The 13433-nt window shown below is 37.8% G+C and overlaps 1 protein-coding gene across 1 annotated transcript in view; it reads right to left on the reverse strand.

Moving 5' to 3' along the window:
* Positions 1–13433, reverse strand: part of LOC129841020 (15-hydroxyprostaglandin dehydrogenase [NAD(+)]-like) — a 28877-nt gene that overhangs the window by 14382 nt on the left and 1062 nt on the right. Inside the window, exons 3-4 of the mRNA XM_055909128.1 lie at positions 12380–12486; positions 8024–8120 (exon numbers count right to left, since the gene is read on the reverse strand). Coding sequence (XP_055765103.1) covers positions 8024–8120; positions 12380–12486 — 204 coding nt within the window. The remainder of the gene's footprint in view (positions 1–8023; positions 8121–12379; positions 12487–13433) is intronic.

A 13433-nucleotide genomic window follows, 5' to 3' on the forward strand; every position in this document is an offset into this window, starting at 1 on the left:
AAAATAATCACCCACGAAACACAGGTGGAAAAAGGCTACCTAAGTATGATTCTCAATCAGAGACAACTAACGACACCTGCCTCTGATTGAGAACCAAACTAGGCCAAACGCAAAACACAACATAGAAAAACGAACATAGACAACCCAACCAACTCACGCCCTGACCATACTAAAACAAAGAAATAACAAAAGAACTAAGGTCAGAACGTGACAGTTATGGATTATGCTCATATCGGTTGATAGTGATTGACGCCAGACTGGAGGTACAAGGACACACTAACTATTCACGGTTGTATTGATGACCTTCTGGGGACACCGATTCTGTAGCAGCTGACAAAGCCGCTGCCTTGGTTTTGAACTGCGAGCCTCTCGGTCTGGTGTTTCCAGAACATTTGGTGTTGTCTGACTTAGAATATAAAGGTCCTGTCTCCAAGAGGCCAGTTAGAAAGTATATCTGCTTCTGTGCTGGAGGCGTCTCCCTGTTGCAACTTGTAAAAAAACAGCTTTTATTTCTCAATTCTCTCTTCTTCAGTCCATCTGGAAATTCCGAAGAGGATGAGACTCTAAGGTTTTCAGCCATGTTCGTTTAGCGAAGCTTCAGAATCAGCTCTCTGGAGGTGAGTCAATTGTGTTTACCCCTCTGTGGTGGAGACTTTCCTGGCTTCTCTCACCAAAAAGGTATTTCTGAAATTTGATGAATGAGCCTCGTTGTCAATTAAGGATCTTGGTTTTGTTGTAATCGAGTTGGTTAAAAGTCCGTGGGTAAAAAGTCGCTCCTCCAGTCAGCTGTGTGGTTTGTGTGCTGCAAAACAATGAATTTGGGAAGGGTGTGCCTGGTTCGACCCGGGTGGGGTTCCGAGTACGTGAGTGCTCTGTGAATATCGATAACAACCCGTTTAAAACCTCAAGTGGCATCTGCCTCGGCAGTGACGTCCTGGTGGGAAAAGTAACCAATCGGTTTCAAATACCACACAATTGGAAGAGCCCTCTGGGACCAGGGATTAGCAACATCTGGACTCTTTTAGATACTGTTAGCAAAGGATACAGTGCTTCTGTTTGCATAGTGTGTAGCAGGGTTGTTATTTTGGACAAGTAGGGCATAACCACTCGTGGGTAGAGCCTGTGTGGAGTGTTCGTTTGTTTGATTAGTACGGTTGGTACCTCAGTTTGTGGTGGTGTCAGAGTGCGGGCCCGTTCACCGTAGGTGAACTATATGGTTCACTTCCGTGTCTGGTCCATTACGGATCCTGTTGTCACGTTTTAGGTTGTTGGTTCACTTTTGTGACTGACTTTATTCCCTCCCCCAAATCTAGACTGGAGTTGCTTACCAAGATGACACTGAATGTTCCTGAGAGGCCTAGTTTCAGTTTTGACTTAAATCTGCTTGAAAGTCTATGCCAAGACTTGAAATGGCTGTCTAGCAAAGATCAACAACCAACTTGAGAGCGCTTGAAGAATGTTAAAAAGAATAATGGGCAAATGTTGCACAATTCAGGTGTGCAAAGCTCTTGGAAATTTACCCAGAAAAGCTCACAGCTGTAATCGCTGCCAAAGGTGATTCTAACATGTATTGTCAGAATCACCACTTTGACATTAGAGTATTTACCACTTTGACATTAAAGTATTTTGTGTAGATCGTTGACCAAAAATTATAATTAAATACATTTTAATCCCACTTTGTAACAACAAAATGTGGAAAAAGTCAAGGGGTCTGAACACTTTCTGAAGGCACTGTCTCGGAATCACCCACAGGCATGGTTGGGGAATGTCTTGTTTTGGTTAGTAGCATAACTTTCATTTATCTGCTAGCGACTGAGGAATAGCATCTACAAGTAGCGTAATGATAGAATATGATGTTACCAGGTGCGCAGGGATGTGTTTACGCATCTATAAAATATTTGGATGATCTTGGACATGCACAGAGGTGTACCTCAGTACAACCACATGGTTGTAAACTGGTTGAAATGACGTCATTTCAACCAGCTTTGCCTGTTGTGCTGGGACAACTTGAATCGGAAGCTTCTCTCTCTCCCTCTCGAAACTATTATGCAATGAGTAATGAACGAGGAACGAGAGAGAAAGAAACGTAAAAAGGGAAAGAAGCTGCTGAGACAGGGGGAAAAAATCAAAAAAACATCACAGGGAGAAATGGGGCGGCAGGTAGCCTAGTGGTTAGAGCGTTGGACTAGTAACTGAAAGGTTGCAAGATTGAATCCCCGAGCTGACAAGGTAGAAATCTGTCGTTCTGCGCATGAACAAGGCAGTTAACCCACTGTTCCTAGGCCATCATTGAAAATAAGAATTTGTTCTTAACTGACTTGCCTAGTTAAATAAAGGTTAAATACAAAATGAAATAAAAAAAATCTACCTCAGCAGGAGAATGATTAACCTCCAATCTCCAGTTAGGACAGTCAACTCAGTCATCAGTCCAAAGTTCAGTTGGAGTTTGAATTCCAGCCCAGGATCTAAACAACCTACATGGAACTATTTCACAACTCTCTCTTTAGTTGCTCAGTGTATGAGTTTGGGGATTAGGTCCGAACAACCATAAAATCTTGTCATCCATCATCCAACACAGCCACAGAACAATATTTCACCAGAACCCCATGATTGATGTCAACACACACACAATGCGTTTGAATGAGCCCAATGGCGTCATATATCAGAGTCATACACGTCGCTTGTGATAAACATACAGTCTTGATTACATTTAGATTCATGACATTGGGAGATTCTTGGCCCACGGTTGTGAACTGAGCCGGGTGATATTTCCTCCTTCTCTCTGCAGGCAAACCTTAGGGAAACTAAATTGGAGTTGACTGTGCTATTGTTTACCATGCAGGGTCTCAAAAGTAGAGACGAGGGGATAGATATACAGTGTCAATGTAAAGTGTGTGACTGAATAGAGTCACATGGAATATTTAGCAGAGAATCTTCTTGATACTAAACGGTTTGTGAATTGGCTGAGGGAGAATGGAGTTCAGGCATATCTGTGTCAAAGTGCAGACAGAGAGAGAGACAGCGAGCGAGAGAGACAGACAGAGACAGCGAGAGAGAGACAGTTAGTGATAAAGAGGGAGGGAGAGAGAAAGAGAGAGAAGAGAAAGAGGAAAGAGAGAGAGACAACATAAAACACCAAATAAAAAGGAAGCGATTCCCAAACCTTCCATAACAAAGCCATCACCAAGAAAGCTGGTCCTGGGGCTCTGTTCACAAATTGACCCCAGAAAGCCCCAGGACAGCAACACAATTAGACCCAACCAAATCATGAGGAAATAAAAAGATAATTACTTGACCCATTGGAAAGAATTTACAAGCATTACGCTACACTAACATCTGCTAACCATGTGTATGTGACCAATAAAATGTGATTTGATTTGAATTAACAAACAAACAGAGCAAACTAGAATGCTATTTGGCCCTAAACAGGTAGTACACTTGGGCAGAATACATGACCACTGTAACTGACACAAAATTGAGAAAAGCTTTGACTATGTACAGATTCAGTGAGCATATCCTTGCTATTGAGAAAGGCCGCCGTAGGTAGACTTGGCTCTCAAGAGAAGACAGGTTATGTGCACACTGCCCACAAAATGCGGTGGAAACTGCGCTGCACTTCCTAACCTCCTGACAAATGTATGACCATATTAGAGACACATATTTCCCTCAGAGTACACAGACCCACAAATTTCAAAACAAATCCAATTTTGATAAACTCCCATATCTATTGGGTGAAATACCAGTGTGCCATCAAGATTTGTGACCTGTTGCCACAAGAAAAGGGCAACCAGTGAAGAACAAACACCATTGTAAAAAAAAACCATATTTACTTTCCCTTTTGTACTTTAACTATTTGCACATTGTTACAACACTGTATACAGACAATGTGACATTTAGAATGTCTCTATTCCTTTGGAGCTTTTGTGAGTGTAATTTTTTCATTTTATATTATCCATTTCACTTGCTTTGGCATTGTAAACATGTTTCCCATACCAATAAACCCCTTTGAATTTAGACAGCGAGAGAAAGAAAGAGAAAGAGAGAAAGAGAAAAGTCACCATCCTCCAGTTTATATACTGTTCTACCTTAATCAAACACAAGCAACTATGTTTTCAGCACTGATGTTTACATTCCAAAGGCCTGAGAACAGCCTCCCAACGATACAGTCTGTTTTCTGATCAAATGATTATAATTTCTTAGAATTCGCACGGGAGATTTCAAGCACAACATTCTCCAGTTGTATTTACAACTGTTTTATTACTGAAACTTAATGTATTACCTATGTTATTGTCAAGTAGTATTTCAACTAGCCAGGGGCCGGCTCTAGCTTTTTGGGGGCATAAGTGAGATGTAGTTATTTTTTTTATTTTTTTTTAACCTTTATTTAACTAGTTTAAGAACAAATTCTTATTTACTGCCTTGTTCAGGGGCAGAACGACAGGTTTTTACCTTTCGGTTAGTGGCCCAATGCTCTAACCAGGCTATGTGGTTACCTGCCGCCCGGGAAAACCATTTTAGTGGCCCCTATGATAGAAACATTACGTATTTACCAGATTTATTTGATATTAATGGTTAACAATGGTTAACAACAAACAATTAATATTAATATTAATATTTAACTAATAGTAAGATATTTCTGTCCTACTAATTCTGTGTTTTTATGGTCTCTACTCTAGTTCCCTGTAGCTAATCTGGGTATATAGACGCTAGAGATGGCTTGAGCTGACAAATGAGTTAAACACTGCATTACATAGACAAGAATGTGTTTTACTAGAGATAGCTTAAGAGTATAACAATCTCTTATTGTCTCAAAATCATCCTGGCATCTGGGAAACTAAGCCAGGGTGGGGTTAAGACAACAACCCCGTGCAGATAACGACCGAATGAACCCTTATGACGCCCCTTGGTCTGCATGGGCCATGACTAAGCATTCTGAACCAGCCATGACTAAGCATTCTTAGTGTCAGCTATATAAAGACCTCTGCATTTCTGTAAAGGTTAGGCTCTCGGGTTGACCAGTCTCATTACTGCAATCATTTAATCGATATTGAATAAAGATGATAGTTTGAAGAAATGACAAAGTTTCTCTCACTTGATTAGAATATTCCACGACCCCCCCCCCCCTCGACATTGGAGAGAAAAATTTACGTTTGAAAGTAAATTTCCTACAATTCTACCATTTTTCCATGACTTATGCCATGTAAATAATATATACGTGAGAGTGACCAACAAAATCAATGGGGGCCACCTGGAGGTCAGGGGCCCTGGGGACGACCCCAGCATTCCCGGTTGGTATTCGGCCATGATTACTACAAGTTTAGATAGCTGGCTAGACTGACTTACCAATCCATTTTTATTTTGCTGACATGGCTAATTGAGTGACGGACATAACAAGAGACAAATTGCTGATGCATAAACAAATTTCGAACTTGCACCTTATATATTCTACCATTCTAACTCTTAACAGCAAGTTGAGACACCGGCTGAGTAAAAGAATTATAAATAGATAGATAGATCATTCTTTTTTGGGGGAGCTTAAGCTTATGTCACTTATGCCTGGAACCGGCCCTATGCAGACCAATGATAATAGATACAATTATGTTAAAATTAGACAAGAGCACTTGACTCAAGTCCACGAGTACTATTGCACAAACTGTGGATCTTGGCACAGAAGTCACAACACCACATGACCACCACAGCCCAGTGTGAGGCGTGTCCACCTGTCCGGACTGCACTCTGTCGGCATACATATTAGCTCCCTGTGACCGCGTGTTCAAGAACCCAAAGGGGTCACGGGAAGGGAAAGCTCTGCTGCTTACCAGACCAGGGGTCTCATTTATCAACCATGCATAGGCACAAATCTGTGTGTAAACCATGCGTTGAAAAACGTTCACGCAGTGTGATATTGATCAATACGAACGTTTGCTTGAGTGTGTGTAAATGTACACACAGCCATGACCATGCGTACGCGCAGGACCAAGTGGTGGATTAAACTGCTTGTCAAGCGTAGAATGGGGAAAATATGTTGAAATTGTGAGAGTAATAATTAAATAATTTTTCCATTTTGATTGCATTTCCATTGGGAATTCATGAAACATCGCTTGGCACGCTATATCATTTGACCACATCAGTGCATTTGTTCCAATAATAATCCATATAAAGTACAGTAATTTGTTAAAATGAGAGGTACGTGTCAAAGTGAAACCATTGTTGACATTCTATAAGACTGAGATAATGGGAAATTGCATGAGAGACGGCTAACCTTGCTCTGTTGAAAGATTTGGCACACGCTGCATTTTGCAGAGAGCGAGTTTTTAGAGACAGGCGGCACATTTTCTGCATTAAGTACAGATTGGCTCATCAGATATCGTTTCCAAAAAACAATCGTTTAGGATTTTTGAGAAGATTTAAGACGTACTTTAAAAAGGCAAATGCATACCATCCCGGTGCACATCCAAGTGCTATCCACCCTTTGCTTTTCGGCAACGGACACTTTTCAGTGGGGGCGTCATCAGTCGATGCAATCATCAGCAAAACAAACATTAACACAAACAATTTCCATGCACCAACTCACAACAGGTGGGTTCCCAAACACGAACGGAGCAATAGACGGCACCCACATCAGCATAACATCATCAGCAAAAACAATTTCAACTATGTGAACAGAAATGGATGGATGGATGAATGGCTTATTGGCAAGTGTTGCCTGCTCATTTGAAGTATATTTGCCATTGCTAAGGCAACTTGAATTGTCCCAATGGTCCTCTTTTTGTGGTTGTTTTTATTTTTACTGGTCACGTCACAACTGAGTGAGCCAAATAAAACCTTCTGGTTGTACTCTATCTGACCTAGCACCTCTATTTCAGTCATGGAAAAGTTTTTTTCTCCTTTGTTTTTTTTCGGTTGCGCCGTTGTATTTCATGGTCCAGAGTCGTATATCCCCCTCGGGCTTTAAAGGGAGGATTTTGACCATATATGGTGAATTAGGGGCGTTTCAAAATGCAAACAGCCAAGGTTATGCTACAGTACTGAGGCTGAGAACAATTGGCATTTACCAATGGTTATATCCTACCAGTGTGGGTATGACGCTTGTAGAATTGTTTGATAAATCACTATTTTTCTATGAGTACCACCCTTCTAAATTCCGTTTGTTAGTCCAAACCCCACCCAGCTGGTACTCAAGGCAGACTTGAGAAAACGCAGAAAGCATTTGAAAGATTTTGAATAGTATGTGAACCCATGTGTGCCGCTTCTCTGAAAACAGATTTAGTGACACTTGACTGAGTCTCACAGTCAGTGGGCTGTCTGTCATGGCATTACTGTCTCCACTGCAACAAATCTCTCCCAATCCAACACAGCCCACCACACACCAAGTTGAACCCCGACCCCACCACCACTTCCTTGTCAGTTGAATGATTTTGCTGCCGGATCAAGATGTAAGCCATTGAACCACAGACAGACATTCAGACAAGTCTTGCACAAAGTGGTTGACTTGGATTGCACTAATAACATGCTTTCTCAATCTCCACATGCTGCTGTGGAGAAAGACTGAAAAATGAGAAGTACTGTAGTTGTTAGTTTGCCGACTGAGGCGATAGAACAGCCTGAACCTAACCCACTAAGCAAACAGTAGACGCACACAGCAATGCTTGTTGTCCACTGTGAAACCACTCATCAAACTCTAATCTATCAAGCGGTAATGTTGTAATGTTTGCCGTACACCTGTGTTGTGTTATGGTACACTGTGTAACCATACTGTACCAAAACAAAGGCCTGGGAATTTCAACAATAACAGTGAAGGAAGTCAACGTGGTTCTTTATAGCTGATGACCTGTGACAGATTCCATTATATAGGGGTTGCTCACATCAGCTGAAAGCAACCGCATTGCCAAAGACATAGCTAGTCATTCCCACATCCACATCCACCACTGTTCCCCTTTTTCTTATGTCTGTGAAGGCTTCAATGTATTGACGTGCAGCGTACAGTACATAAAGTACTGATGCATGTATGGAGCAGCCTTACCTGCCATGGATGAGACATTGATGATGACTCCTCCTTCTTTTCCATACTCTTTGCTCATATGATCCAGGGCCAGGTAAGTTCCCTTGATGACTGACGTCTATGGAAAGAAACAAGAGGGCTTGAGTTTCAATATCCAACACATACAACAATCACACTGTTTTGCTCTTATTCAGACTGTGGTAGAACTCTTCGCTGCCATCATGTAATATAATGTAAACTAGGCTAAACTACAGCATCGTGTAAACTAGGTTAAACTACAGCATCATGTAATATAATGTAAACTAGGCTAAACTACAGCATCATGTAATATACTGTCAACTAGGCTAAACTACAGCATCATGTAATATAATGTAAACTAGGTTAAACTACAGCATCGTGTCATATAATGTAAACTAGGGTAAACTACAGCATCGTGTCATATGATGTAAACTCGGCTAAACTACAGCATCGTGTAATATAATGTAAACTAGGCTAAACTACAGCATCGTGTAATATAATGTAAACTAGGCTAAACTACAGCATCATGTAATATAATGTAAACTAGGCTAAACTACAGCATCATGTAATATAATGTAAACTAGGCTAAACTACAGCATTATGTAATATAATGTAAACTAAGGTAAACTACAGCATCATGTAATACAATGTACACTAGGCTAAACTACAGCATCATGTAATATAATGTAAACTAGGCTAAACTACAGCATCATGTAATATAATGTAAACTAAGGTAAACTACAGCATCATGTAATATAATGTAAACTAGGCTAAACTACAGCATCATGTAATATAATGTAAACTAAGGTAAACTACAGCATCATGTAATATAATGTAAACTAGGCTAAACTACAGCATTGTGTAATATAATGTCAACTAGGCTAAACTACAGCATCGTGTAATATAATGTAACTAGGCTAAACTACAGCATCATGTAATATAATGTAAACTAGGCTAAACTACAGCATCGTGTAATATAATGTAAACTAGGCTAAACTACAGCATCGTGTAATGTAATGTAAACTAGGGTAAACTACAGCATCGTGTAATATAATGTAAACTAGGCTAAACTACAGCATCGTGTAATATAATGTAAACTAGGCTAAACTACAGCATCATGTAATATAATGTAACTAGGCTAAACTACAGCATCATGTAATATAATGTAAACTCAGCTAAACTACAGCATCATGTAATATAATCTAGGCTAAACTACAGCAGAATGTAATATAATGTAAACTAAGGTAAACTACAGCATCATGTAATATAATGTAAACTAGGCTAAACTACAGCATCATGTGATATAATGTCAACTAGGCTAAACTACAGCGTCGTGTAATATAATGTAAACTAGGCTAAACTACAGCATCGTGTAATATAATGTAAACTAGGCTAAACTACAGCATCGTGTAATGTAATGTAAACTAGGGTAAACTACAGCATCGTGTAATATAATGTAAACTAGGCTAAACTACAGCATCGTGTAATATAATATAATCTAGGCTAAACTACAGCAGAATGTAATATAATGTAAACTAAGGTAAACTACAGCATCATGTAATATAATGTAAACTAGGCTAAACTACAGCATCATGTAATATAATGTCAACTAGGCTAAACTACAGCATCATGTAATATAATGTAACTAGGCTAAACTACAGCATTGTGTAATATAATGTAAACTAGGCTAAACTACAGCATCGTGTAATATAATGTAAACTAGGCTAAACTACAGCATTGTCTAATATAATGTAAACTAGGCTAAACTACAGCATCGTGTAATATAATGTAAACTAAGGTAAACTACAGCATCATGTAATATAAACTAGGCTAAACTACAGCATCATGTAATATAATGTAAACTAGGCTAAACTACAGCATCATGTAATATAATGTAAACTAGGCTAAACTACAGCATCATGTGATATAATGTCAACTAGGCTAAACTACAGCGTCGTGTAATATAATGTAAACTAGGCTAAACTACAGCATCGTGTAATATAATGTAAACTAGGCTAAACTACAGCATCGTGTAATGTAATGTAAACTAGGGTAAACTACAGCATCGTGTAATATAATGTAAACTAGGCTAAACTACAGCATCGTGTAATATAATATAATCTAGGCTAAACTACAGCAGAATGTAATATAATGTAAACTAAGGTAAACTACAGCATCATGTAATATAATGTAAACTAGGCTAAACTACAGCATCATGTAATATAATGTCAACTAGGCTAAACTACAGCATCATGTAATATAATGTCAACTAGGCTAAACTACAGCATCATGTAATATAATGTAACTAGGCTAAACTACAGCATTGTGTAATATAATGTAAACTAGGCTAAACTACAGCATCGTGTAATATAATGTAAACTAGGCTAAACTACAGCATTGTGTAATATAATGTAAACTAGGCTAAACTACAGCATCGTGTAATATAATGTAAACTAAGGTAAACTACAGCATCATGTAATATAAACTAGGCTAAACTACAGCATCATGTAATATAATGTAAACTAGGCTAAACTACAGCATCATGTAATATAATGTAAACTAGGCTAAACTACAGCATCATGTGATATAATGTCAACTAGGCTAAACTACAGCGTCGTGTAATATAATGTAAACTAGGCTAAACTACAGCATCGTGTAATATAATGTAAACTAGGCTAAACTACAGCATCGTGTAATGTAATGTAAACTAGGGTAAACTACAGCATCGTGTAATATAATGTAAACTAGGCTAAACTACAGCATCGTGTAATATAATATAATCTAGGCTAAACTACAGCAGAATGTAATATAATGTAAACTAAGGTAAACTACAGCATCATGTAATATAATGTAAACTAGGCTAAACTACAGCATCATGTAATATAATGTCAACTAGGCTAAACTACAGCATCATGTAATATAATGTAACTAGGCTAAACTACAGCATTGTGTAATATAATGTAAACTAGGCTAAACTACAGCATCGTGTAATATAATGTAAACTAGGCTAAACTACAGCATTGTGTAATATAATGTAAACTAGGCTAAACTACAGCATCGTGTAATATAATGTAAACTAAGGTAAACTACAGCATCATGTAATATAAACTAGGCTAAACTACAGCATCATGTAATATAATGTAAACTAGGCTAAACTACAGCATCATGTAATATAATGTAAACTAGGCTAAACTACAGCATCATGTAATATAATGTAAACTAAGGTAAACTACAGCATCATGTAATATAATGTAAACTAGGCTAAACTACAGCATCATGTAATATAATGTAAACTAAGGTAAACTACAGCATCATGTAATATAATGTAAACTAGGCTAAACTACAGCATCATGTAATATAATGTAAACTAAGGTAAACTACAGCATCATGTAATATAATGTAAACTAGGCTAAACTACAGCATTGTGTAATATAATGTAAACTAGGCTAAACTACAGCATTGTGTAATATAATGTAAACTAGGGTAAACTACAGCATCGTGTCATATAATGTAAACTAGGCTAAACTACAGCATCATGTAATATAATGTAAACTAAGGTAAACTACAGCATCATGTAATACAATGTAAACTAGGCTAAACTACAGCATCATGTAATATAATGTAAACTAAGGTAAACTACAGCATCATGTAATACAATGTACACTAGGCTAAACTACAGCATCATGTAATATAATGTAAACTAGGCTAAACTACAGCATCATGTAATATAATGTAAACTAAGGTAAACTACAGCATCATGTAATATAATGTAAACTAGGCTAAACTACAGCATCATGTAATATAATGTAAACTAAGGTAAACTACAGCATCGTGTAATATAATGTAAACTAGGTTAAACTACAGCATCGTGTAATATAATGTAAACTAGGCTAAACTACAGCAGAATGTAATATAAACTAGGCTAAACTACAGCATCGTGTAATATAATGTAAACTAGGCTAAACTACAGCATCATGTAATATAATGTACACTAGGCTAAACTACAGCATCGTGTAATATAATGTAAACTAGGCTAAACTACCGCATCATGTAATATAATGTCAACTAGGCTAAACTACAGCATCATGTAATATAATGTAAACTAGGTTAAACTACAGCATCGTGTAATATAATGTAAACTAGGCTAAACTACAGCAGAATGTAATATAAACTAGGCTAAACTACAGCAGAATGTAAGATTGATTTTGCAGTTAGTCAAGTAACAGATTGTTTTGGAAAAATAGATTTTCACAAACTATCTCAATGACAAGACATTCAATGACAAAAATACATTCAATCTAACATTGACTGGTGTTAGTCACACACACACACACACACACCGACACCCACCCCTCTTACCAGATTTACTTCAATGGTCTTCTCCCAGTCCTTCTCATTGTTGATGCCAGCATTGTTGACAACAATGTCCAATCTTCCAAACCGGTCGACTGTACTTTGAAAAGCATCTGCAATATGAAAGAAGAGTCCAACACTTAGGTTGATTAACTATAGATTTACCACTACAAGAAGAACACTACCAGTCCATACGAGATGGACATTTGTCAAGAACATTGCATCTTTATTTACATATAAACTATCATTTCGATTCTATATCAAAGAAGAACATCTAGCTCTTAGATTGATTATACAGGCTATATTTACTACAAGAACACTGCATCTTTGTCTAAGTAAACAAGTACATCCAAACAATTATCCAAGCCACAAAAACTGCAGTATAACAGGTATTCACCAGCACCTGCCTTTCAGCTAAAAACATTCCACAAGAAAACCTTCAATTAAAAAAGTATATAATAATAATCACCTTAACCAAGGTATGAGCAACAAGTCAAGTAGGTTGCTTTACTTAAACAACATAATGTCTAACAAATGTCCAGTCTCACAAGACTAAATAGACTGTGTCGACGTTGAAGTTTCAGTCGTGCATTGACAGTGTTCAGTGTTGGTTGAATGGACTCGTATAAGCACAGATATTTAGGTAAGGCTACATCCAAGAACATTCCAATGTCTTTTGCCTGGGGCGTTTTGGAAATCATGTCAAAAGTAACTAATTCATTTTCACACAATGAAAGTCTGTTTCAGAGGTGAATGATGTCTTAAAATAGGTAGGCCTAGAGCCTAAAGGTGATCGAAAATGAGAATCTTCAGAGTTCTAAACCACTGCGTAGCATGACAAAAAATTGACTATTATGCATTTAGGCAAAATTCTAAAGTTAGACTAAGCATATAGCTATACTTAAAAAAAATAGTAGGTTAGGCTAATAACTAGAATAACCTCTAAAGAAAAAATAGCAGTACCCTAGTAAAGTTGCAATTACCTTTGCCTAGTCAGACTGTTACCATGGTTACCTCATGGACACAACAGTATCTTCTTTACAAGCCAGAATTTTGAATT

The sequence above is a fragment of the Salvelinus fontinalis genome, chromosome 42 (assembly GCF_029448725.1).
Source record: "Salvelinus fontinalis isolate EN_2023a chromosome 42, ASM2944872v1, whole genome shotgun sequence".
NCBI lineage: Eukaryota > Metazoa > Chordata > Actinopteri > Salmoniformes > Salmonidae > Salvelinus > Salvelinus fontinalis.